The sequence below is a fragment of the Eptesicus fuscus genome, chromosome 1 (assembly GCF_027574615.1).
Source record: "Eptesicus fuscus isolate TK198812 chromosome 1, DD_ASM_mEF_20220401, whole genome shotgun sequence".
NCBI lineage: Eukaryota > Metazoa > Chordata > Mammalia > Chiroptera > Vespertilionidae > Eptesicus > Eptesicus fuscus.
This window is the reverse complement of record NC_072473.1, coordinates 127,516,188-127,543,709: the sequence shown is the minus strand read 5'-3', so window position 1 is coordinate 127,543,709 and position 27,522 is coordinate 127,516,188. Positions and strand designations below refer to the sequence as shown.

At 41.8% G+C, this 27,522-nt stretch overlaps 1 protein-coding gene across 1 annotated transcript in view; it reads right to left on the bottom strand.

Annotated features, from left to right (window-relative positions):
* Positions 1–843: 843 nt before the first annotated feature.
* PHF8 (PHD finger protein 8) overlaps positions 844–27,522 on the bottom strand; it is an 83,777-nt gene continuing 57,098 nt past the window's right edge. Inside the window, exons 16-22 of the mRNA XM_028135017.2 lie at positions 27,386–27,471; positions 26,748–26,881; positions 25,811–26,124; positions 18,522–18,617; positions 8,759–8,868; positions 4,327–4,663; positions 844–3,425 (exon numbers count right to left, since the gene is read on the bottom strand). Of these exons, the coding sequence (XP_027990818.1) occupies positions 3,337–3,425; positions 4,327–4,663; positions 8,759–8,868; positions 18,522–18,617; positions 25,811–26,124; positions 26,748–26,881; positions 27,386–27,471 (1,166 nt within the window). The 3' untranslated portion in view covers positions 844–3,336. The remainder of the gene's footprint in view (positions 3,426–4,326; positions 4,664–8,758; positions 8,869–18,521; positions 18,618–25,810; positions 26,125–26,747; positions 26,882–27,385; positions 27,472–27,522) is intronic.

The following is a 27,522-nucleotide window of genomic DNA, read 5'->3' as shown; positions in this document are numbered from 1 at the left end:
ATCCCCAGTAGGGGGCATGCAGGAAGCAGTCAATCAATGATTTTCTCTCATCATTGATGTCTCTCTCTCTCTCTTCCTCTCCCTTCCTCTCTGAAATCAATAAAAACATATCTTAAAAAATATAATAGGCCATTAACTCTCTCCCAGAGTTGTCAGTGAAGACTAAATGAGAAACCCCTAGCCAATGTCGAGCGCAGGAAAGGCACTTACTAAATGGTAGTGGTTATCAGTGAGAGGTGGTAGAACTGTGATAAAAACACAGATTATGAAACCAGGCTGGCCCCACAACTTGAAAGTTATTTTGCCTCTCTTTCCTCATCAGTAGGTGAGGATAAAATAAATCAATATACATAGAACATTAAGAGCAGTGTGTCTGGAATGATATGTTAGCTCAAATAATTATATTCTATCCCTTGCACTGGCCCTAAGCACAGTAATCCAGTTCAGCCTGGAGGAGTGAGAGAGGGAGGGAGAGGGAGATAGCAAGAGAGAACGAGAGAGAGACCCCAAAACTTTACATTAATAGAAAAAAGATACAGGTGTCAACACTAACAACAGCCCATGCAAGCCATGGAAAGCCTTCCCAACACACTTGTTAGGCCCCTTTGAATTGCTGCACCCTTTCTTTTCTGCTCACTATCCTTCTGAGTATCTGTTTCGCATATGTGAACTGTGTCTTCTCGCGAGGGCAGGGACCCTGTCCTCTCCCCACCTCGGGTATATAGTTGGGCACCAGCGAAATGCTCAGTTGATGGGAGGGCGAGTTGGAAAGTAGCTATAGAAGGCGACATTCCTGGAACCACCACCACCACCACCACCAAAAAAGAATGCCAATCAAATCAATTGCCAAGATAAATCACTTTTATCTCTATAGGAAAGGGAGGACCTAAAAAAAATATAAATTACATTAGTAACACAACATAAGAAAAAAACAGGGGGAGGGGAAAAAAAAACAAGAGAAGTCTGTATGATGCTATTCTAACCTGTTTATAAAAAGGCCCTGCATCAGAAATTCACAATCCTACCCACTTCTAAAAATATATTTAAACATGTACAGAAGCGGTGGGCTTGTTTTTAAATTGTTTGCTTTTTTGTAAAAATATATTAAAGGTGAATAGAAATCCTCTCTCCCTGCCCCCTATCCGACCCCCAGCTCTGTACTGGGGATAGGAGACCAGAGGTAACTCTCTCACCATGTTCTAACCCTTGGTTCCTACCACTCCTAACCCCTCCCCAACTCACTTCACTTAGAACCTGAAACATTAAAAAAAAAAAAAAGCACACTAGCCTCTTTGGGAAAGCATAACTCTGAGGGTAAACTTGCTTTTCATTGGAAACACAAAACAACAAACAGGAAGCTCTGGCAGTCCAACTAAACTAAATGGAAACCCAGTCATGTGGAGGTTGGGTTTCAGCTCCACAGAAACGCCTAACAAAGAAACAGAGGGGAAAGAGGCCTGGAACTAGGGGGATTTGCTAGCAATTAGCTGCCTTTGAAAGATCAACGGGGGGAGGGGGGTTGTTAATGAGCAGAAGGGCTGGGGTCCTGGTCTTGGTTATAGCAGTCAGGGCCTAGTCAGACAGTTGCCTACACAGGGACAAAGGCTGCCCCCCTTCCCTCCCCTCACCACCCTCTGCTGCCTTGAAATCCCCAAGAAAAGCAAAGCTGGGCAGAAACAGAGAGGAGGGGAGTGGGGACCTCACGTGCAAAGGGGGAGGTAGCCAGGCTTTTTGCCTTTGGTGTGACTAGATGGAGGACTGCTTGGCCCCTGGGGTCCCCAAGGTAGAAAAAGCAAACGGGGCTAAGGGACCCCTGATTCCAAGGAAGGGGAGTCGATGTGGGCTGTGGAGGAAGAATGAACTGGAGACACCAAGATGACAAGGAGGTCTCACATATTCCCTGTGGCCTGCATGGTAGCTGTTAAGTTCCCCAGAAGCACTGGGCCAACTGGGGTGAGGCTGGAGAGGGGTGGAGGGTACGGATGCACTCCACTTGGGCAGTGCCAACATGGAGGGAGGGGATCATTCTCCATCCTGTCCAGGTTGCCAAAAAAGGCAGGACAGGTGGAGATGGAGGAAGTTGGGGGACAGGGAGGGAGATGGTGGGCACTGTCTGGACAATAGACATCCACAAAGAAAAGGGGAGGAGGGATCAGACGACCAGCTCCTGTATACATGAGTGCCCCGTGTCCCAGGCTCCGGCCCTGTGGCCTCTGCACTCAGCTCGAGCGTCCGCCTGGCACCTGGGAGTGCGGCGGCCCAGGAGTGAAGGTGTGAGTTCCATGGTCTTCTGTTCAAGATGTCAGGTGGGGGAAGCAGGGAGGTTCCCGATGGAGAAGCAGGGCTGAGCCGTCCTGCCACATCCTCCCTGGAAGGTCCACGCTGCGTGCTGGGATACAGGTGAAGGAAGCGGGCCCTAGAGCCCCTGGTCATCTGCTTCGGCGGCAGGTGCTGTGAGGCTGTAGGAGATGGTTTTTCACCTGCTGGGACTCAGCCACAGCGGCGTGGATCAAAATCCAGGCAAATCCCTGGAGCTCAGCCTGGGGACTTCATCTGTAGCCACTCCAAAGTAGCTTCCTCCAATGGGCTATAAAGTGATGGTCAACGTCATGGTCAAAGGCTCTCCCCACCTTGAGAAGTGACAGGAATCTCTCCTTTTCCCAAGGACGCATGAAGTCAGCCCATGACCTTTCTAGGCTCCTTCTGGAAATGGCCCATGGTGGGGCAGTGAGGAGGCTCCAATCCCCTCTCTGTTTCCATGAACCATTTGGCAAGAAAGGGCAGAGGCCAGCCCCTTCTCCCAGGAACAAGTCTCAAGTGGGAAATGTCCCCTGGGCTGCGGGGAGGAAGGGGAAGGAAGGATGGGCTGGGGGTGGGGGGGGCGGGCAGGCTTCTGGAGACGGGGCTGGAGTCGTGGGAAGTAATAAGCGCTGGGCCTCCCCCTTCAGGACCATGGCAATACTGAGGGCCCAGGCTCTCCTTCATGCCTCTCCTCACCCTGCCTTCTGGCTCTAGGTGGGGACAAGGCTGATGAGAGGGAAATGGGTTAGAGCAGCAGAAAAGAGAGTTCTAGTCAGCTGGAAACCTCTCCCATTTACCTGCTACTCAGAGGTATGGAGGAGGAAGACAGGATGCTCTACAGGAAATGGGAGAGAGAGTTGGGGGGGGGGGTCAGTGAAGAGGCCTGCGGGGGAGTCCCTGCCTTTGGTCAGTTCCAAGAAAGCAGGACAATGTGCCTCAGCACCTTGTTGGGGGCAGACAGGATCCAGGAGTGCCCCGAGAGTTGACCATGAAGGCAATGAGGGTGAAGGGGTGAGGGGCAGGATGCCAGGGAGCTCACAGAAGTAGTTTGCCATTTCTGTGGATTTTCAGGATACGGCCGAGTCTCTGCTTTGCTGTGGCCAGGCCCTTTTTGGGACGCTTTCCTGTGGGGCAACCAAGAGGTAAGCAAACACTATGGCAAGGGCTCCAGCAGCAACTCCAGTACCAACTGTCCTCAGGCCACGCCCCTCCTGGACCTCTGCCCAGTTTCCCCATCCTTACACCTGCTCCAGGCCCATCTTGGGCAAGAAGTGCTCCTTAACTACTCCCATCCCATCCCACATGCCTTCGCTCTTCCTCCTATGACCTTCTGCCACAGACTCCCTGGTTAGTCTGCCGGTTTCTTTTCTCCACTGTTTTTTGGTCCCATTTTCCTTCCTATATTCTTCGGGGAGATGATTGTGATTCCCAATCCCCTTATCTTGCCCACCAGTATAGACAAGTACCTGGTTAGTGATTATAGCTCAGTGTCCCTAATGTTGCTACCCCCAGAGCCTTGTTTCATTCAAAACCCCCATCTTCATCACCCAATGCCTCACCCCCTTGAGCTATGTACTCTTGAGACTGGGCTTTGAGGGCCAAAATGAGGAAAAGGAGGGTTTGAGTCCCTGACCCTTGCCTCCTCCCCTCTCCCCACATCAAATCACCTCCCACATCCCATGTGACCACCTCCATATTTAACCCATGTACCTCACCCTCTCCATTCCCTCTGCCAGAGCCCCTGCCTCTCTTCACTGCAGCTTACAGAATGTGTGTGCCTCCTTCTTAGACTTCCTACCTTCAGCCCATCCTCCACTCTGGCCACCAGAAGCTCTTTGTAAATTCACATCTGAGCTTGTCCCTGCTTAACACCAGTCGATGTCACTTCATGGCCTATGACATCAAGTCCAAGCACCCTAGGTCGGCTGCCAGTGTCCCTTCCTGTACTGTCATCTACCAGAGTGCATAGTGTTTGGAGCTGGTGGCCCTAAAGTCCTCAAGTCTATAATCGTATGGCAGTTGTACCTTGTCCTGCTTGATTGCTCTGAGAGCCAACTGAAGGGCGCCGCTGGGACAAGAAGACGCCAGGGGCCATGGGTGTGGTGCTGCGGTTCGCCTGGGCCATGCCAAAGGCATTGGGACGAGCAGTATACTCGTGGTCAGCAAGGCTTCCTGAGAGGGCCTCTTGTTTAGGCTCAGGAGGAGGTACGGGTGAGGAGGAGGTGAGAAGCTGGGGTGCAGCAGGCAAAGCTGGGGCTGGTGCTGCCACGCTGACATTGGACTCTTGAGGGCGAGGCTGTTCTACCTCCTTCAACAAAGGCTTCTTCTTGATACATTTCTTCTTTTGGGCCTTCTGCAGCTCCTGAAACACAAGCCAAGTGGGAGGGGAGAATTCAGGAGTGGAGAAAAAAAAAGAGAATTTCCCAGAAAGGAAACTGGACAATGGTGAGCGTGGTTCTGCGCCCCACCCCCAGCCCACATCTAGCCTGGATATGTGTACACACAGACAGGCCTTCCAGTACCTGAGGTCATCTCTCTGGCACCATCTACCCTTAAGTCATCACTGCCACTAATCAGTACAGTGGCAACAGAAAGGCAAATGAGTTCTGAGACTTGGAGTTTTGGTACTAACATTGCCAATTATGAGGTGGACCAGGAAACTTATAATAATAGCTAAATTTATGCCAGCAGCTGAGACACTTTATATACTTTATCCCATTTACTCCACAGAGCAGCCCTGAGAAAGAAAATCCCTATTTACAGATGAGAAAACTGAGGTGCAGGGAGTAAGTATCTTGAGCCTAAAGCCCTATAGCTAAAGAGATGTTGTGTATTTGAACACCCACCCTGCACACTTCTCAAAATGGGACATCTGAAAGTAAAATAGTGGTAGGTTTGAATAAGATAAACTTGGGTTCAAATCTAGATTTGTGCTTCCTAAGTTGGATGACTTTGTTCAAGTTACTAACCTTTCTGAATCTCAATTGCCTCATCTGTAAAATGGGCAAAATATAATATGTTTTTCAGGGTTGTCAGAAACATTAAATAAAATAATAACATAAACAACATAGTACATAATAGGTACTCAGGAAGTGAACTATTACTCTCTCTTCATCCTTTAAAATGGTGTCTCTTCCTCTTGCTGGTCTTTTTCTTTTAATAGAGGACTTGACAATCCTCTAGTTCACCAATCTTAAAACCTTGATCTGGGATGGAGGGATGAATAAGGAGTTGTGTCACTTCTCCAAATATCTTGGATTTCATCCATCTATGGCTCTATTGATTTACTATCCACTGGGTAGTGGGTACCTGTAGAATGAGCATCTGGAGCCCTGAGAACCTGGAAAGGTGATGCTGAGAGCATGTGAATGACTTCACCTTCTGAAATGCTACACAGCCACAAAGACCACCTCAGTGATTACATTTCTTTGCCTTCTCCTGGCAACACGGGCCTACTCCTGCCTTTGGAGGATCTGACAGGCTGTGGCTACCATAGGAATTTCTGAGAGATAAGAATAATAATATTAATAATACATGCCAGGCACTATTCTCGAATTTAACTCATTTAATACTCATAAAAAGTATTAGGAGACTTATAACCCCATTTTTAGTAGAAGAAACTATGGCATCGAGAGGTTGTCATTTTCCCAAGGTTACGGGACCTCTCTTTTCTCAGCCACAATGCTATTCCACCCACACCAGGAACTGTATTTCTGCCCCTATTTTTCTCTACTGAATCCAGAAGTTATCTATTCACACCTAGATCATGCAGCCAATTTTTCCTACCTCTATTGCCTATTTACTTCTCATATAATTAATCCAGATCCCCCACAGAAGATTAGACTGTCCTCTGACAAGGCCACTTTCACTTTTGCTCAAAAAGCCTAGCAGGTCCACATCCAAGTTCAAATTCCCTGGCCTGACATTCACTGTCTTCCACAGTCTGACCACTTACACTTACCTAACCCATAATGATAACAATGAAAAACTAACATGTCTACAGTAATTATACTCTGTGGCAAGTGCCATTCTCAGAGTGTTTGCATATATTACCTCATCTAATCCTCAAAGTCTACAAGAAAGCTGATGCACAGATAATTAAGTAATTTGCTCAGCGATAGAGGATTCAAACTTAAGCAGGCTGGTTCCAGATCCATTTTTTTTTTTAAATCCTCATCCGAGAATATTTTTTCCATTGATTTTTAGAGAGAGTGGAAAGGAGGGGGAGAGACAGAGAGAGAAAAAAACATCAATGTGAGAGAGAAACATTGATTGCTTGCCTCCTGCACGTGGCCCTGGGGGATCCAGCCTGCAACCGAGGTACGTGTCCTTTACCGGAATCGAACCCAAGACTCTTCAGTCCACGGGCCATAGCTTTATCCACTGAGCCAAAGTAGCTAGGGCCGGAATCCATTTTTTAACTTCCATTTATCTTACTCCATTCCTCAACATGAATCCTCCAATCCAAAAAAGATCTGCTCATTCATTCATTCACTCACTCAATACTGACTAAACACATATTTAACACAGTGGGGATACCAAGTTAAATTAGATATATCCCCACCCTTGAGGCCCTTACAGTTTAATAAGCCACAGAAAATTACACTTATGATTATAAGTACCCTCGGAGAATGCTATGAAAGCACAGAAGGATATTGAAATAAATTGGTGGTAAGTGGTGTGAAGGGGTATTAGGTAAAGCAACTCAGAAGAGGGTATGATTCCCAATGGGCAGAGGGAATAGCTTGTGCAAAAGCACAGAGGCATCTGATACACTGAGTGAACTATGTGTACCACAGTGCAACAGTGTGGCTGGCATAAAGGGCCTGCATGAGGGGCCGGCAGGAACTCAGGGAGAAGAGGTGACCAGAGACCAGATCAAGAGGGCCTTGTATGTGTATCAAGTTCTCTTCTGGAATGCCTCCCTATGACCTCCAAAAGCTGAGTCTGCAAAACCCCTCCCCAATTTCAAAACCTCTTCTTTAAGGTTATCCCTGATAACCGAAATAGAAATAAGCTCCTTAGAAGGTACTAAGAGTAGTTTTCACACTTTTAATTAATTTATCTGTTTATTTAAAGCAGAATTCCTTTTCTTCTCAATTACATTTTACATGGCACTAGGATATACATTACAGAGAATGTCTGATCAAAGAAGAACCGCCTGGAACCGCCTGGCCTGCGTGGTCTCCTGGCTCCCAACAATAACCACCAAAACACTTGCAAGCAACTCCAGCGTGCCATCAACCATCATATTAAAAACATAATTCTATTCAATTTTATTTAAATAGGGTTTAATTACTTAAATATATAAATACTTAACAATTTCATTTTATGTAAATAGCAATTTAAATAACAATTTCATTTTTATTTAAATGAAAGTTAGAGGATATGAGTTTGCATCTTGTCTCCTCCATCTACTGGCTGTATTATCCTGGACTAGTCACTTAAAGACAGCCTCATTTTCTTCACCTGTAAAATGATGAAAATATAACCTATTGAAAAGGGGTACTGGGAAGATTACATGAGACACTGTACAAACGCAGCACCTAACATAAAACAGATGCTCAATAATAAATGTTCTAAGCTACAGGATAAGGCATGGGGCACTAGGGGGGTGTCGATAAGGAGATAAACGTAAGATTCCCCTCTAACTGCTCCCATGGTTGCTGAGCACATTATACACATTAAACAACTTTGTAAACTTTAACACGCTTAAAGGTCAGCTTGATTATAGTGAAGTGACCCTTTAAAACAAAAATTAGTGGGTGATGTTTTCCTGGGAAGCAAGGGGACAAGATTAAGATCCAATTTTTGGGCCTGGCCAGTGTGGCTCAGTAGTTGAGCACTCACCTATGAACTAGAAGTTCATGCTCAAATTGGGGGCTCAACCCCCAGTGTGGGGCATGTAGGAAGCAGCCAATCAATGATTCTCTCATTGATGTTTCTCTCTCTCCCTCTCCCTTCCTCTCTAAAATCAATTTTAAAAAATGTATTTTTAAAACTTTTTTAAAAGATCCAATTTTGGTATAGAGGACAATAAAAACTCCCCCCTCCCCCCCAAAAAAAGCAAATTCCAATACTGGTAAATGGCTAAGAACTTGAGTATACTCAATTGAGTCACCTCCTTGGGATGTCATCTGAAGGCAAATGTTCTTACTCAAGGACAGACCTGGTCCTTCCCATCTGAGAGGTTTTTACACACCCAAAAAAGCAAGGGCTTTCCTCTGGTCCCCTATTTTCTTTCATGTCAACTGTGTAACCTGTGGAATGAGCTTCTCATTGAGTTGGGATGGGAAGGATACAGGAGGGACTAGAATACAGTCATAGGTAAAGATAAAAAAATGCCCACTCCCCAGGGAGACAACAGTGGGAGCCTATCAGCCTGAAGGTCTGAGCTTTGAGGCTCTAAGTGAAACTAGGATCATAGCAGGGCCATTGCCTGAGTGTTAGCACCTACCTGCTGGGCCAGCTTTGCAGCTGCTGCAGCCAAACCTGTCTCAATGGAAGCTACCCGGGTCCCCTCCCGCACAGGACGATCCTGCTTTGGCAGAGTTGGGGTCACACGGGCTGCAGAGGAAAAAGGATGAAGACATTTATCTGAATGCTAACCATATCCCCTACCTCTGAGCTCCCCAAAGATGATCACACTGGTCTTTGTACTTCTGGCTTTAACAAAGCCAGATTTTGCTTCCTGTCATGTAAGAAAATAACTCACAGATGCCTAAAGTACACAGAGCACATACTTATTAAAGGATAAAAGTTAATCTCCTTAAATTGGCAGTTAAGGTTGTACATCTTCTGCTCCAGGCCTACCTACCACACCAACCTTATTTCTGCACCCATATTCTCAGATTCTCCAGACAAAACGGCTTCCTCATTACACCTTCAGAATATGTACAGTTCATCTTCTCTCCCGGTGCCTTCATCCTTATCATCCACACTGCCTGGAGTACCCTCTTCCCTTTTGTCCACTTCTTCAAAACCTTCAAAGGTAAGCCAAACCAACCTTCTATGCAAACCTCTAGGACCTTTCTGGCTCCCCTACCCTGAACTTATAATATGTACACATCCCTTAATATATTAATTTCACCATCTTGTCTTGTTTCCTAATGTTGATGTGTGTTCTTTTGTCCACTCAGCCAAGCTATGAGCTACTGAAGATCAGCTTCTTGTACAACCCTTTTATAATGAATTTAACAATCCTGAATCAAAAAATAGTTACTCATCTCACATTTTACATAGGAAGTGTATTTCAGTATAACCAAACAGCATCAGATGATGAGGAAAGCTCTTTACAGAAGAATGCCAACTGATGAATGCAGAATGAATGACAGAATTAGGAAATCACAGGTTTGCAAGCCCTAATGAAACAACTGATTCTAGGGCACTGGACATTCACACAGTACCAGAGTATTACCTCACATGTTATTTGCTAGTCTCAAGAAGGAAAAAAAAAAACTTTATAAGGGTGAGATCAGGAAATCAACCCCTTAACTTGGTATTAATCTTATTGTCACTAATAGGGAGATAGACAACTTCATGCATCTCCTAATGCAATGCAACAGGAAATTTACAGTATCATCTGAGAACTAGGGGGCATGCAGGAGGCAGCCAATCAATGATTCTCTCATCATTGATGTTTCTATCTATCTCTCCCTTTCTCTCTGAAATCAATAAAACTATTTAAAATATAGAAACAGCCCTAGCCAGCTTGGCTCAGTGGATAGAGCGTTGGCCTGTGGACTGAAAGGTCCCGGATTCAATTCTGGTCAAGAGCACATGCCCGGGTTGCAGGCTTGATCCCCAGTGTGAGGCGTGCAGGAGGCAGCCGATCAATAATTCTCTCTTATCATTGATGTATCTATCTCTCTCTCCTTCTCCCTTCCTCTCTGAAATCAATAAAAATATATTTTAAAATAATAATAAAATAAATAAATAAAATATAGAAACAGACTCATAGATACAGATAACAAACTGACAGTTGCCAGAGGGGAAGGAGGTTGGGTGAAAAGGATGAAGAACTACAAATCATTAGTCATGAAATAGTTGTAGGGATGTAAAATACAGCACAGGGAATATAGACAATAATACTGTAATAACTCTGTATGGTACTAGGTGGGTACTTGAAATACGGGGGGGGGGGGGGACACTTTGTAAAAGTTTATGGTTGTCTAACCCCTATGCAGTACACTTGAATCTAATAGAAAATAATACTGATTGTAAGCTGTCATTGAAAAATAAAATTTAAACAAACACCCATTTAAAAAAAGTGCTAAATCTTAATGAGGGCAGTGAGCTTTGTGGCATTTTAACTTGTCCTAGACCCATCCAAGTCTCCTCAGCTCAGAAGTAGCCTCGAAAGATAAAAGCTTTCATTCCCAGTAATATTGGGAACATGAAGGAGCTGGAGCTTTCTTTGAAAGCCTAGTGCTCTAAAGCTTCTCCCCAGGGGGCATTTATCACCAGTATTTAAAGGAAAGTGCTTAATGTCACAGCCCTTAAGAAGCTGGATAATAGTTGTGGCAAACAAGACTAACCCAAAGGCTTAAAAAGAAAAGCTGAGCAATGAGCTATCCACTGGGGATTTAAAAAGCTCCCACACATTTTTGGGAATCTGGAAGGCCATAAGCATTCATAGAGTATGATCAGGAAAGACTTGAGAAAGCCCTAAGCACTCCCTCTGGCTGATGCTGAGGCTCTAAAAAGCAGGAAGTGAAGTCTTAGGAAAGTTGTAAACTGCCTGCCTGGATGTTGAAGGCACATAGAGACCCTTTATCTAGCACTGGGAGACTTACTGACTCCAGGCATTTAAGGAAATCAATGCCCAATCATTAAATGACCACTAAGCTAAGTGAGTAGAGACTTCAGTAGCATATACTAAATAAAAAGAATACATACTTTAATGACTTTTGTGACCTAATGCTATAAACAAACAAATAACAAGTAGCAACAAAACAAATCCTGGAAAGTAGAATGGGGCATATCTGATTTCCTGAGTTGCCACATTATTGAAAAGTTCAGATTTCAACAAAAAATTACAAGATATGAAAAGAACTAAGAAAGTGTAGACATACACAGGAGAACAAGTAACATATAAATACTGTACCTGATTTCCTAAACAAAGTTGGATTTACCCGTATTTTCCGGCGTATAAGACGACTTTTTAACCCAGGAAAATCTTATACGCCCAGTCGTCTTTTTTTTTTTTCTTTTTTTTTTAAATATTTTTATTGAGGTATTATATGTGTACATATCTTACTATTACCCCCCCACCCCATACCCACACATGCCCTCCCCAGTCGTCTTATATGCCGGAAAATACGGTACTAGACAAGGACTTTATACCAGCTATTCTAAGCATCTTCAAAGACATAATGTAGACCATGTATAAAGAATTAAAAGTATGAGAATTATGTTCCAGCAAACAGAGAATACCAATAGACAGAAATGTAAAGAATGAATCAAATAGACATTTTGAAGTTTCAAAGTAAAATAACTTAAATGAAAATTTCACTGAAGGATTTCAACATCAGATTTGAGCTGGTAGAAGGAAGAATTAGTAGCTTGAGATTTTTCCATTCTGATCTGCAGCAAGTAAAATGAATGAGGATTATCAGACAAAGGGATCTGTGGGGTACAATCAATTTAACAACACATGCATATGAGATTCCTAAAAAAGAGTGAAAGGGGAAGAAAGACTATTTGAAGAATTAATCACAAACTTTTCCAAATTTGATGAAAAACATTAATCTATATACCCAAGAAGTTCAACAAACTATATATTGCAATAAACTCTAAGAGACTATATACCATAACCAAACCAAAGACAAAGAGAAGATCTTGAAATCAGCAAGGCAGAAGTGATATATATCATACAAGGGATTCTTAGTAAGATTTACAGCTTATTTACCAACAGAAACCTGAAGGATAAAAAACAGTGGGGTTTCATAGTCAAAGTATTTAAAGAAAAACACTGTCAACCAAGAATTCTAAAGCCAGCAAAATGAGTTCATTGCCCTATAAGAAATGCTAGAAGAAACTCCAGATTAAAATGAAAGGACAGTATACAGTAAAGCAAATTCACATGAAAAATGAGCACTAGTAAGGTAACAACTATATAGGTAAATATTTTTAAAAACTAAAAACATGTTTTTGTTGTATCTCATTTTTTTCTATTTAATTAAAAAGACAGCTGTGTGTAAAGATGTAATTTGTGATAGTAATAGCATAAAGAAGAAAGAATGGAACTAGAGAAAAGCAAAGTTCTTGAACACTATTGAAATTAAGTTGATATTAATCTGAACTAAAATGATATAATTAAGATATTAATGTTAAAACCCAGGACAATCAATAAGAAAATAACTAAAATATAACTCAAATATATATATATATATATATATATATATATATATATATATGAATTAAAATGGGACACTAGAAAGTAGAAAAAACTCAAAAGAAGGCAGTAATGGAAAAATTAATGAACAAAAAGAAATAAGACACAGAGAAAATAGAAAAAAACAATGTAAACCCTACTTTGTCAGTTATTCAATTTAGTATAAATGGATTAAGTTCTCCAATTAAAAGGCAGAGATTGGCAAAATAAAAACTCATAATCCTACTATATGTGTTTACAAGACACACACTCTAGACACAAACAGATTAAAACAAAAGGATGAAAAAAGATATACCATAAAGACATTATCCAAATGAGAAACTGAATGGCTATACTAATATCAGACAAAATAGACTTTAAGACAAAAATTATTGTTAGAGACCTAGGAGGAACATTTTATGATAAAAGGGTCAATCCATCAATAAGATATGTTATAAACATATGTGCACCTAACAAAAGAGCCCCAAAATACAGGAAGCAAAAACTGACTGAATTGAAGGGAGAAACATAATTCAACAACAGTTGGAGACTTCAATGCCCCCACTTTCAATAATGGATAGGACAATTAGAAGAACAGCAAGAAAATATACACTTATGATATCTTAAAACTTCACTAAAATGCCTTACAAAAAGGATGTGCAAATAGAGCAAAATGTTCATCATTAAATATGGGTGATAAATCTTTGAATGTCCATAGTACTAACCTTTCTAATTTTGTGTATATTTAAATTTTTTCACAATAAACATTTTTAAACATAAAAAAGGGAAAATATTTACGGATTACTCTAGTTCTTGTAACCACAGTAACTTGATTATTACAGCACTGTAGTATATTTAAATCTTATAAGGCGAATTCCTTTTCATTTACTTTTTAATTTCAAAATGCTTTAAACTAATCATACCTGTTTACTCTTTTAATTTCAGAATGACTTCACCACTAAATTCCATTAGGATTTTGATCTGAGATAGTGTTAAACATATACATTTAATTAATGACTCTTTAAAATACTCAGTCTTTGTAACCAGGCAAACAGTACACCTTTATTTATTCATAACTTCTTATATGTTCCTCAGTAAAGTTCATGTAGGTTCCACACAGAATCTTACAATTATTCTTCAGTATTTTATACAATTTTTATTACCAATAGAATATTTTTTCTCAGTGCATTATGGTTTTATTAATGATATGTAACAACTCTTGTTTTTTGGATATCTGGTTTACATTCAGTAATTACCCAATGTATTGAATTATTATAATAGTTTTAACAGTTTTTCAGTTGATTCTCTTGCATTTCCTAATTATATAATCATATTATTTCTTTCATTTGCCAAATACTTAATAGACATCTCACATGTGCCAGGCACTGTGGAAGATGCTACAGATACAATAAAGGACTAAAATAAATAAGGTTCTACTGCCAGGGAGCCTCATATCATGATAATTTGACCTCTTAATTTCCAATAGTTAGGGTTATTTCTGCTTCATTCCTAATTATGCTGTCTAGAACTTCTAGAACAATGCTAATAGCAGTGATGATGGACATAAGGGGAATACCCTTGGTAGAATGCCTTAGTCTTTTGGGGTTAAGAATCCACTTTGAAAATATGATAAAAATTAGCTTTCTATTTACAGAAATATACATGCACATATGTATATATTTAAATTAAAACTACAGAGGTGTTCATTATCTGCTGTCTGAATAGGGAAACAATGGATAAGATCAACTTTTTATATAGAAATATTCAGGTTTTTTATGTAAATGAGGGGAAGTACCATAAACAAAATTACATATGTATACAAATAATAACTATTTCCTTACTATATAAAAAGGGCAATTTGAAAAGCCTGGAGACATACATGGATAAATGGGCAAGGTCAGAAATAAAATTTACAAAAGAAAAAATTCTAATGCTACTATGAACATCAAGGAAATAAAAGTTAATAAGATACTGTTGTTTGCTTGTGAATTACCAAAGATCAAAAAAATATCATGGTGGAGACTGCTTGTTCTCAACCCAGTATCATTTTCCCTTTCTTGCTTTCTTTTTTTTTTTAAATATGTTTTTAATGATAGCAGGGAGAGGGAGAGATAGAAACAATGATGAGAGAGAATCATTGATCAGCTGCCTCCTGCATGCCTCCTATTGGGGATCGAGCCCGCAAGTCAGGCATGTGCCCTGACCAGAAATCAAACCGTGACCTCCTGATTCATAAGTCGATGCTCAACCACTGAGCAACACCGGCTGGGCCCTTTCTTGCTTTATGACAAAACACATGACTTTGGGGGACAGAAACGTACCTAGCTAAAAACTACATTTCCTGGCCTGTCTGGCAGACAATCTTGGCCATGTGACACAATTTCAACCAAAGATGATATAAAAAAAAAAAAGACTGCAAAAAACCTCACAACACTGTAACTCAGAGACCTCTGCAGAGGTAAAGCAGCCATCTTGTGACCCTGAGGGGAGAAGCACTCACTAAGGATGCCTGATAGGTTACTTTTACTCACAGTCAAATACTATTCCTAACTGATATGCTCAATGCCTGTAAAGATTTATAAACAATATCCTCACACATGGCTGGTGAGAGTCTACACTAGTACAACCTTTCTGAAAAGCAATTTGGCAATACATATAAAGAGCTTTTAAAACACTCATATTAACAAATTGTATTGGCAAGGGTGTAGGGAAATAGGCACTCTCATGCATTGCTTGTGGGTGTGTAAACAGTCTCTAAGATGTAATTGTTAAGTGAGAAAGGCACATAACAGTGCATAAAGTATGCTTCCAATTGAGTGGGGGGGAAAAGCAGCAAAAAAGAGGGGGAAATACATATGTGTTTACTCGTATATGCATAAACTACCTCTGAAAGAATAAACATGAAAATGGTAACAGTAGTTGACTCCAGATGAGAAATTGGAAGGCTGTGGAACAGGGACTGGAGGAACTTTTCACTGTATACCAATATACCTTTTTTCTTTGGCCCATCTAGAGTCTCATGGAGATCCATCCTAAGTAAATAATCAGAGATACAAACACTTACATAAAAAGATGCTCACCCCAAATGTTATCACTAACTGTGAAAACTTGGGACTAAGCTAAATGCCCCACATCAAAGGAGAAGTTAGGTAAATTAGATATATCAAAGAAATAGAATGCTTTGTAACCACTAATATATTATTTATAAATGATGGCATAGGGATGTGCTTATGATATAATGTTAATTTAAAAGGCCAGATATATTTATTGGCTTTAAACTTTTACACTCAACCTCTAGTCAATGTAGAGTTATGATTCTCAAGACAATGTAAATAACCTTGACAATGTAAACGAAAAAATGTGACTCATAGAAGGTTGGAGGAAAAAATAGCAGACAGCCCAACCAGTGTAGCTCAGTGGTTGAGTGTCGGCCTATGAACCAGGAGGTCATGGTTCGATTCCTGGTCAGGGCATATGCCCAGGCTGCAGGCTCGATCGCCAGTGGGGGGGCGTGCAGGAGGCAGCCGATCAATGATTCTTATCATTGATGTTTCTATCTCTCCCTTGTCCTTCGTCTCTGAAATCAATAAAGATATATATTTTTTAAAAGCAGCTGTTAAAAAAAAAAGCCATAATGTCTATATCTTAGAGAGTGGATAATCAAGGGAGATTGTCAGAATCTGATGGAAGGAGAAACAGGTTAAGTTAATAAGTCAAAAAATTATGTCATAAACTCCATAATACTGAGTTTTGGAGGTAACAACAACAAAAAAGAAAACTATGAGGCCCTCACAGGCATGGGATTGTAGGCGGGAAAAACAGAGGAAGAAGAAGACTGCATTTCATCCTAAACTCCTCTATTATTTGATTTGCTATCAGATACACACATTATTTTGAATAAAGGGCAAAATAATTTTAAAGTAGGATATACGATTGTATATATAATGTGATTTCAATCATAAAAAGAAAATGCACAAGAAAAAAGACTAGAAGGAAATACATCAACACATTAACAGTGGTTGCTTCTGGGTGGCAGAATCCTGGATGGTTTCTTTTTATACTTCCCTCTATGTTCTGTGGTTTCCAAATTTTCTATTATGCTCATAAGTCAGAAACTATAGGAGAAAATAAAATCAGAAAATAGGCCTAAGGAAAGAAAAAATAGATACTTGCTGATTGACGCACTAAGAGAACACTTTCCAGGGCTGCCTTGCCACTTCACAGCCCCAAAGCCAAGCAAACACCAGACTCAAATAAGGCTGGGTGCGGAGAGCAGGCCCTTTATTTCCTGGGGAAACCTGGGTACTGAGATGCCAGCACCCTCTGTGAGGGTCTGCTGTAGTAATGACCTCAATTTGCTCACATCTCCTTGTATGCATGAGAATTTTGCAGCTCCCTTTCAGGAGGTGGAATCTACTTCTCCTGGAATCAAGGCTTGTAGAGGGCCGCCTGGGAGGTACCTGGGCATTTCTTTTCATTATCGTCAGCTGAACTCAGGGTGTAGGCAGAGCCACGCCCTGGGAACATGCTTCCCCAATGAGGCTGGACATGTTAATCAGTTCTGACTTCATAGCAGCTCAGGTGTCAGCAGGGGCGGGTCTAGATATGTAAATCCAGTAATGCTAGGTCCTAGTCAAGAATGCAAATAAGCTCCTTTGATCCTAAGTTTTGGTGTTACTTCCTGGATTTTTGGGATATAAGATAAACCTGCTGGGTGGCTCAGGGTCCTCATCATGCTGCCTCTCCATGAGAGAGGAAAGATGGCGTCCCACCCAGCCCCAGCTTCATGAATCTATTTCTGCGTCTTGTTTTCTTTATTTCTATTATTCCTCAATCCCTGGCCGCCTCCATTTAGGACCGGTTCGTTCATCTCTCTTTCCGCGCGGGACGCGGAAAAAGGAGATCCCCGCCATGTTTGGCCCCTGCAAAGGCTTGGCCATGTAACTTGCTTTGGTCAATGGAACAATAGAAAACATGACACAAGCCGAGACTTGAAGAGTCTTTGCACATTGGGGCTTGTCCTCTCTTGATGCTGGATACCCTTGTGCTTGCTACCTTGAGAAAAAAACTTGTCGATGAAAGACCACACAGAAAGAGGCCCCAGACCAATCCGTTAGGTCCCAGACACCTGAGGCAGACCTCTGCAGATCATCCAGCCCCAGTCAAGCTGGTCCAGAACAGCAGATCAATCTAGAGAACCACATAAAGGTGTTTTTTTTTTTAATCTAGAGAATGAGAAATGATCAACTGCTGTTGTTCTAAGCCACTAAGTTTTGGGTAGCTGGATAAGCAGCAAAAGCTAACTGACACACCCTCCAATGTGAAAACCACCTGGCCAATAAGATAAATAAAATACTTTTATTATCCTCTAAATTCCATGTCCAACTCAGTGATCATTTTCTTCTTTTCTCAAAGATGGCCTCTCAGCGAGTACAGGTGAAAGTCTAAGGAGTCTTGGGCCTTGCAGAGCTCAATAGTCAGCATAATTTCCCTCCTTTGACATTAGTATTACCAAAGGGATATGATGATGGTAGCAGAATATTCTCAGAAGCCTTAGACTGCTTGCTAAAATCTGTTCAAGGTCTTCTTCATTTCATTTTAAGCCATATAATATCAGAAGCAAAGTGCTCCATTACCTCTGGTTTTGCTGAACTGAGTGCATGAACTGTGTCTCATTGATCATTTTTGCTCCAGCACCTAATACCTGGCACACAACAGGCACAGTTTGCTAAATAAACAGATGAGTGACTGAATCATGTCTTCCTATAATTAATATCCCACCTACCTCCAGCCTATTTGTCCCCTAACCACTCCCACACCGTTTAAGGACAGAATACTAGGTCACCTTTAGGACTCCATGGAGCATCATCTGAATTCTTCTTTTTCTTGGGTCGAGATTTCAAAGCAGGGTCGTCATCATCAGATTCCAGGGAAGGGTAAACTATAGTGAGAGGGAAAAGCAAGGTAAACTGAGATCTCATCCAGAAGGGTGAAAACAGAAGGATACCTACAACTCAGCTCCTACCACTCCCCCAAAAGCGGACCCTTTACTTAATCCATATTCAACTACAGGAGTCCCTGAAAGAGCCACATATTTTTCATGCCTTCCTACCTTTGCACCCCTGCTGCAAATGTCCTTCTCCAGCATCATCTAATTCTGACTCACTCACCCAACATCCATTTAGTGAGTAATTTCATGAGTTAACTTTACTGACCCTGCAAAATTCAGCTCTAGATTCACTCACTAAAGCTTTCCCTCATTCTCGCAATCTGATTCAGGTGCCTCCTCAACACTTCATAGTATCCTGTGCATACCCTTACTGTAGTTATTTCTTATATAGTGCTTAAGAGATAATTAGTAAATCTGTCACCCCCAATTTACCAGGAAGACAGGGAAATGTACTGTTTGATTTCAAACAAAGGGAGCCTAACATAATGCAGAGGAGGTTCTCAGAAAGTGCTTTTTGAATTAATGAAAAAAGAATGGTACACACATTATTCACAAAAGGAAACAAAAAGCCTACTTGGCTGAATTAGGAACAAGATTACTGGAACTGAATGTTCTGGATATCAAAACACACATATACAAGCATCTCATACTATACAAATACACACAAACATCCAGTTTTATCACTTTCTCCTTATAATCCTCATGTAACATCTTATAAAATTTAAGGTGAAAGTGGTCTAGAAAGGTCCTACTGATGAGGTCAAACTCTGCTGTTGCGGCTAAACCTAAAAGAGAAGCAAAGTGAGGTTGAAAACTTCCTCCTAATGACCAGCTTCAAATTTCTCTAGAATTTTACTTCATCAGAGAAATTCAGTCTCCCACCTCTTTCTAGAACATAGAGTTGGCCAATCTATAACAATAAAAGTGTAATATGCTAATTAGACCGGACAGCAGAACGACCTTCCAGATGTCCTTCTAGATGAAGCTGCAGCTGCAAGAGCCAAGGCAAGCCACTGTGGCTGAAAGGGCCAAGCCCCTTGCACAAATTTCGTGCATTGGGCCTCTAGTAGACATATGAAAAGATGCTCAAAGTCACTAATCACCAGAGAGATGCAAATTAAAACAACAATGAGGTTATCACCTCACAGCTGTCAGAATAGCTATCATCAATTAGTCAACAAACAAGTGCTAGAGAGGATATAGAGAAAAAGGAACCCTAGTGCACCATTGGTGGGAATGCAGACTGGTGCAGCCACTGTAGAAAACAATACGGAGTTTCCTCTAAAAATTAAAAATGGTCCTGGCAGGTTTGGCTCAGTGGATAGAGCGTCAGCCTGTGAACTGAAGGGTTCTGGGTTCGATTCTGATCAAGGGTATGTACCTCGGTTTCAGGCTTGATACCTGGCCCTGGTCAGGCTCATATGGGCGGCAACCAATCGATGTGTGTCTCTCTCACACTGATGTTTCTCTCTCTGTCTTTTCCCCTCCCTTCCACTAGATCTAAAAATCAATGGAAAATATATCCTCGGGTAAGGATTTAAAAAAAAAGAAGAAGAAGGCACTCTTACCCTTTGGGACAGCATGAATGGACCTGGAAATTATTATGCTAAGTGAAATAAACCAGTCAGAGAAAGACAAATACCATATGAACTTACTTACATGTGGAATCTAATGAACAAAATAGGTCCTGAGGCATGGATGCATGGAATAGACTGCCAGATCTCAGAGGGAAGGGGGGAAGGGAGGAAGGGGGGCAGGAAGAGATGAACCAAAGAACTTATATGCATAGGCCATGGACACAGACAATAGTGTGGGGAAGGCCTGGGATGGGAGCCAGGTGGAGGGAGGCAAAGGGGGGGAAATGGGGGATATCTGTAATACTCTCAACAATAAAGATTAAAAAATACTCTCAGAAAAAAAATACTCTCAGCAAAATAAGAATAGAAGTGAACTTTCATAACCTCAGAACCTATAGCTAACACCATAATAGTACAAAGACTGAATGCTTTCCTCTTCGATTGGGAACAAGGCAAGGGTGTTCACTTTCTTACCACGCTGTGTTTGAAATGCTAGCTAGAACAAAAAGGCAAAAAGAAAAAATTACATACAGATTGGAAAGAAAGGAATAAAATTGTCCCTACTTGAGCAGAGGCTGATGGAGGGGACCAAGGGGGGGGGGGGAAATGAGGGACAACTGTAATAGTGTCAATAAAAAAAAAATTTGTCCCTACTAGCACATGACATGATAATATATACAAAAGAGAAAAGAATACACCAAAACAACTATATTGAGTTTACCAAGTTTTCAAGATATAAGGAAAACACACAAAAATCAATCAATCGTACTCGTACACGCACACACACACACTAGCAATAAACAATTGGAAACCAAGGTTTAAAAAAGGTACCATTTCCAATATCACCCAAGAATACAAAGCTTAGGAGTAAATCTAACAAAACATGTGCAGGATCTGTATGCTGAAAACTATAAAAAACTGATGCAATAAATGTTTAAACAACTAAATATGGAGGGACATACTATGTACATAGATTAGAAAACTGAATATACCTAAGGTGACAATTCTCTTGCAGTCATTGTGAAACACAGTTTGGTGGGGTTCCTCGAAGAGTAAAATATAGAATTACCATATGACCTAGGAATTCTATCCTAGGTATATTCCCAAGAAAAATAAAAACATATGTCCACACAGAAAAATGCAAACAATTGTGTTTAGCAGTATTATTAATAGCCAAAAGGTAAAAATAACCCAAATGCCCATCAGCAGATGAGTAAATAATAGAATTGTGGCATATCCATGCAATGGAATACTATTCAGCCATAGAAAGGAACAAAATGCTGACGCATGCCACAACTTAGATTAACCTTGAAAACCTTATTAAAGAAGCCAGACACAAAAGGTCACATATTATATGATTACTTTTATATGATATTAGAGGCTCAGTGCACAAATTCATGCATGGGTGGGTTCTGGCTGGCCCAGCCCCAATCGGGGCAGATCAGGGCCGGGCCTGTCAGGAGGAGGAGACAGCGGGAGGTTGGCCAGCTGACCCACCCCAATTGGGGCCCAATTAGGGCCGGGCAGGCTGGGGGGAGGGCGGTGGGTGATTGGCCAGCGAGCCCCGCTCCTGATTGGTTGGGGGGGGGGTGATCGGGGGTGGAGCTGGCTGGGGGTGAGGCCACGGGCCAATCAGGGTGGTGGGAGCTGACTGGGGGTGGGGCCGGCCGTGGGCGGTGGGCTGGCTGCCCTGCCCCCGAATGGGGTCCAGAGGAACAATCAAGAGCCAGCAGCCTGGGGGAGGGGCCATGGGTGGTTGGCCGGCCAGCCCTGCCCCTGATCGGAGTGGGGGTGCTGATCGGGGGTGGGGCCAGCCTTGGGGAGGGGCTGTAGACAGTGGGCCAGCCGGCCTTGCCCCCGAATGGGGTCTGGGGGACCAATCAAGAGCCAGCAGCCTGGGGGAGGGGCCTTGGGTGGTTGGCCTGCCGGCCCTGCCCCTGATTGGGGTGTGTGGGGGGGGGGCTGATCTGGGGTGAGGCCGGGTGGGAGGAGGGGTTGCAGAAGGTTGGCCGGCCAGCCATCAGGATTGGGACTGGCGGGGGGGGGGAGGGGCTGTGGGTTGATCAGGGTAGTGAGGGCCCATCAGGGGCAGGGCCGGCCAGAGGGAGGGGCCTCAGGAGGTTGACCAGCCGGCCCCACCTCCTGATCCAGCCGATTCACTGGCTGCAGTGGGCATCATAGTGACCTGTCATTCCGTCGTTACTGCGTTCTGGTCGCTGGCTTTTTATATACCATATATAGATATTCATAATAGGTAAATACTTATAGACAGAAAGTAGATTAGTGGTTACTAGGGAATAAAGGGAAAGGAACATGGGGAACAATTATTTAATGAATACAGGGTGTTTTCTGGGATGATGAAAATATCTTGGGCCCTGGCTGGGTAGCTCAGGTGGTTAGAGCACCATCCCAATACGCCAAGGTTATGGGTTTGATCCCCAGTCAAGGCACATACAAGAAGCAACCAATGAATGCATAAATAAATGGAACAACAAATCGATATTTCTCTCTCACTAAAAATCAACCAATCAATCAACCAACCAATCAATCAATCAAAAAGAAAGAGAGAGGGGTAGTAGTTGTACCACACTGTGCATGCACTAAATGCTACTCAATTGTACATTTTAAAATAGTCAATTAGTGGTGAATTTTCTCACAATTACAGATAAAGCCTTCGCAACACATGATCTACAGACAAGTGACAAAAATCATGCAATAGTGCCTCCCATCAGAAAAGAGTAAATGGTGGCTCTGTTTTTTACAAAATTAAGCTCTGGTAGGAGAGAAGGATGGCTGAAAGAGCAGACGAAGAAGTGAAGACACTTCCCCTGTGTTTAAAAAAAGACTGCTGAAAACTAGGCCCTGGATCACATTTTAATTTGATGAAGCTGGTATCTACCTTAAGCAAATGCCCGCAAGAACCTACACCTAGAAGAAAGAAGCCCAAGCCCAGGGTTTAAGGCTTCAAAAGATCCGCTGACTCTGATGCTGGGTGCAAATTCCAATGGGCACTAACTGAGCAAGGATTAGTATTAGGAACATCATGATCTGGGTCAGTGTTTTGGCTTCAAAGCCAAAGAGATTTTGAGGGGTGTGCCCCTTAACCCTCTTTTTCTTGCAAGCTCTATTATTTTACAAATTTTCAGAATGTGATGTTTTTCAGGAAACAGAGAGGGGTAGTGGCTGCATACATCCCATTGTAGCAGAAAAGTCTCTGATGAAAGATGTCAGTCTCCATAATTAATCCACAAGTACTATGAAATCCTAATAAAAAATCCTAATGGGATTTTTCATAAAATTCGAAAAGCTGATTCTAAAATCCATCTGGAATTTTAAAAAAAAGCTCAATAATGGCCTAGAAATTCTGGAAAAATAAGAACAAGTAGGTTGGCATCTCCTTGTTAAACTGCCTTTCCAGTGTTGCTGGGCAAAGCAGGAGCAGGGAGGGTATGGGAAAGCAGAGGCTGACTGAGCTGTTTGTTCTGAGGGGACTAATAAGACCAGCTCTGGATGTCTTGGCTGTAGGTGGATGTAACTATCTGCTGAAAGTAGAATGGGTGGCCAAGGAACCTGGCACGCCCCCCAAGACCAATCACAGCTCAGAACAGAGATGATGGGCTTGATGAGCTTCTGTGGTCTCCTCAGGTCCAAAGCAAGTTCTGCAGAAGGGATTTGCCTTAAAAGACACAAGACCTATAGTAACTAATCTATGTGTTATTGCCACAGGAACAAACAAAATGATTTTATGGAACAGAATAATAATAATATCTAATACTTACACAGCACTTACCACGTGCTAGGCAATGTTCTAAGTGCTTTATATATAATAATTCATTTTAACCCCACAACAACCTATATGAGGTAGGTACAGAGAGGCTAACTAGCTTGCTGAAGGTCACATAGCTATTAAGGGACAGAACTTGGAATAAAGAGTTGAAAAAAATATCTAGATTTACATGGGAATTCAGTTTATGACAAAGTGGAACTTCAAATCAGGGGGATAATGATGAACTAGTCAATAAATGGTGTGGGGGCAAATGACTACCCATATGGAAAAAAAATGTTACATTCTTACCTCCCACAATTCACAAAACTTGATTCCAGAAAAAAAAGCTAAAATTTTAACTTCTATACAAGTTTTAGGTGAAAATATAAGAAAATCTTACACAAGCCATAATATACCCAAAAAATGGTAAAGATGACTGTGTAAAAACTGAAATCTTCTATATGCTAAAAGATACCATAAATAAATTAAATACAAGCAACAGACGAAAAGAAAATATTTTTCAACACTTCAAGAATATATTAAAACACTCCAACAAATGTAGAATAAAGAACTCACAAATCAATAAGAAAAACAAACATCCTAATAGAAAAAATGGATAAATGACTGAATAGATAATTCACAGAAAAGAAATAAAGAAGAGCCAATAAACATAAAACAAACTGAGACACCATTTTTTGCCCTCTGGCAAAAATGAAAAAAGGCTAGTAACATCCACTACTGGTAAGGCTGTGGAGAGACAGGTTTTGCTCATAAACTACTCATATACTGGCCATTTTGGAGGGGGATTTGGCACTCTTAACATTTATTTTGTACACACCCTTCAACCCAGCATGTCTAGCCACCCTAGAGAAATGTTAACTGGCACATGGGATCTAAAGGTTATTTATACAAATTTTCATTGAAGCATTGTCAGAAATAGGAAAATATTAGAAACAACCTGAATGTTAATCAGTAGGAAATGGCTAAACAAATTACGGTACAGCTATGCTATCAGACTACTATGCAGGAGGTATATCTCAATATTATTGATGAAGTAGATCTCTAGGAACTGATACTGAAAGATATCCAAGCAAGCTTTAGAACCATAGACACCAAACAGCACTACACCTTTATCTATTTATAGCTACATGCAGGTATAAACACAAGAAAATGAAAGATGTAAATCAAACTGATAACAAAGGTCACCTGCCTCAGATAACCTGAGGCGGATGAGTGTTAGTCAAAAGTAACTTTTACTTTCTGTCTTGTTCTAATTTGGGTCAATAGCACTAATTTAAAAAAATAGTATTAAAACAAAAGCCTACATTAATGTCAGCTATACTATACAATTTAAAAAAATAGTATTAAAACAAAAGCCTACATTAATGTCAGCTATACTATACAAAAAGTGCTTTATACACTGAAGTACGCAATAAATCTTAGCTTATAAAAATGAGTCATCTCATGAGTCATGTAAAAAGCCCACCAAAAGGTTATTATATATACTTTTGCTAGGGATGAACGGAATGACATAGAACACACAAAAAATACAAGTGATGGAAGTGAAATAGGCAAGAGGGGGAAAAAGTCACCAGCAGGGAAGGTTGGACTAAAAGTGAATGACAGCTAATTATAACAGCTATCAATTTCTGAGGACCACCCATGAGCAAGACAGTATGTCAGGTGCTCTGTACAAGCATCATCTCTAATTCTTAAATCAACCTGTGAGATGGCCCCATTTTACAGATTAAGAAAATATGGCTCGGCTGTCCTGGACTGAGATTGGGATTGAGCCTGGGGTGGGGGAACCCTTCTGGCCTACACTCAAGTGCTCAGCTTACTATACTCGGCATCCTTGAAGCATGCTCCCAAGCTGTCCTGTTCATCCAGACTGGCGTTCTCCTCCTCCTCCTCGCTCTCGGTTCTCCAGTATGCTGGCCGCTTGATGGGCCGCTTTCCTGGGGTGCGCTGGGAAGCAGGACTGCTCGACACTGTACCCAATCCACTGCTGGAGCTCGTACTGCTTCGGTCCTGCCCCCCGGTCCACCAGGCCTGCAGGCTGGAGGTAGCTGGGGAGGACGATGAGGACTGCAGGTTGGCCATGCACAGCATGCCCTGGATGGCCTCCTGAGTGCTAGGAGAGGCAGGGGCCTCGCTGCAAGGGACAGAGGAGAAATGTTTAGGTAGTTTCTTTAGTTGTCAATGGAAATTAGTCATCAGAATAGTCAGGGAGGAGGGCCAACAGCTGAGGGGTCAGGGTGAGAGGAGGAAGAGAATCATCCCAGGTGAAAAACCAGAAATCAATAAAGGATCCAGACAGTATCACAGACTGTTTTCATGAAAAGGCCAGTCCTTCTTGCTTCAAGTCTCTCCACAGACAGCACGCAAGATGGCAAAAAGAGGGGCGGATCTCCCTCCATGTTCATCCATGCTGCATTCTTTCCTTTTTTGTTTTTTAAAAGATCCAGTTCTCCTTCCTTGTCTCTTCCAGCCCCTCTTCCAACTTCCCAAAACTGATTCCCCTTGATGTCTATATAGTCTCTCTCTCTCTCTCTCTCTCTCTCTCTCTCTCTCTCTCTCTCTCTCAGACCTTAAGTTTCTTAGGGCAGACTTCATGTCTACTTTATTCTTTCAGTCCAAATGCCCTGGCTAATTCTTTGTCCCTTTAAATAACAGCTTGATAAATGTTTGCTGACTGGTGGCCTCAGCCCTTTGAGTGGGAGGTGAGGGTATGTTGTTTGATTGCCTTGGAAAGGGGAGATCAAAGCCAGTACTCACGTGAGGGCAGCATAGTCAGGTCCCCCCACCTGCCTGCTGGCCTTGAGCAGATCAAGAATTCCACCAGCTCCACTCCCATTCCCAAGCTTGCCTTCAACCCCTTCTACCATGTCCTCATCTGTTGTATAGTCCTCCTGTTGGAAAAAAAGGATATTACCTTAGCTGCCCAGGGTTGGTCAGATAAGTGCCCAATGACAGTCTCACTCCTGAAACTAATATCTTCTGAGCACCAAGTATAAACTAGTATCAACAGAATATTCATTCTTTCATCTTCATTCCCACAGCATCTTTGTGAGGTAGGTAGTATAACTCCCATTTTACACATAGTGAAACTAAGGCTCAGTGAAGTTAAATAGTTTGTGCAAGATCACAATCAGATATTCCAAATCAGATGTTCTTTCTGCTACCTCACACTGCTTTTATTCTACTCTGTATTAAAGACTTTAAAATATGTTAACTAAATTATAATCTTCCATTTATATGTTCAGCAGCACTTAGTACACAATCTTTCACTTAACAAATACCATAGTCATTGAATACACAGGATATCTTCCTTCTCCCCAAGTAGAATGACAATATCTGCCTTCTGTCTCTATAACCAGAATTAGCAGAAGACTAAACACAGGGCAGGTTCCTACCTCAATATCAAACTCAACTTCTCCTGGTTCTCGAACTCGGTTGGGGTCAGAGCAAGGCTTCGCACGGGGCAGCTTTCGGGGAAATTCTAGAAAACAAAGGTATGCACTTATCACAAAGCTAAGATTAACATCTAAGC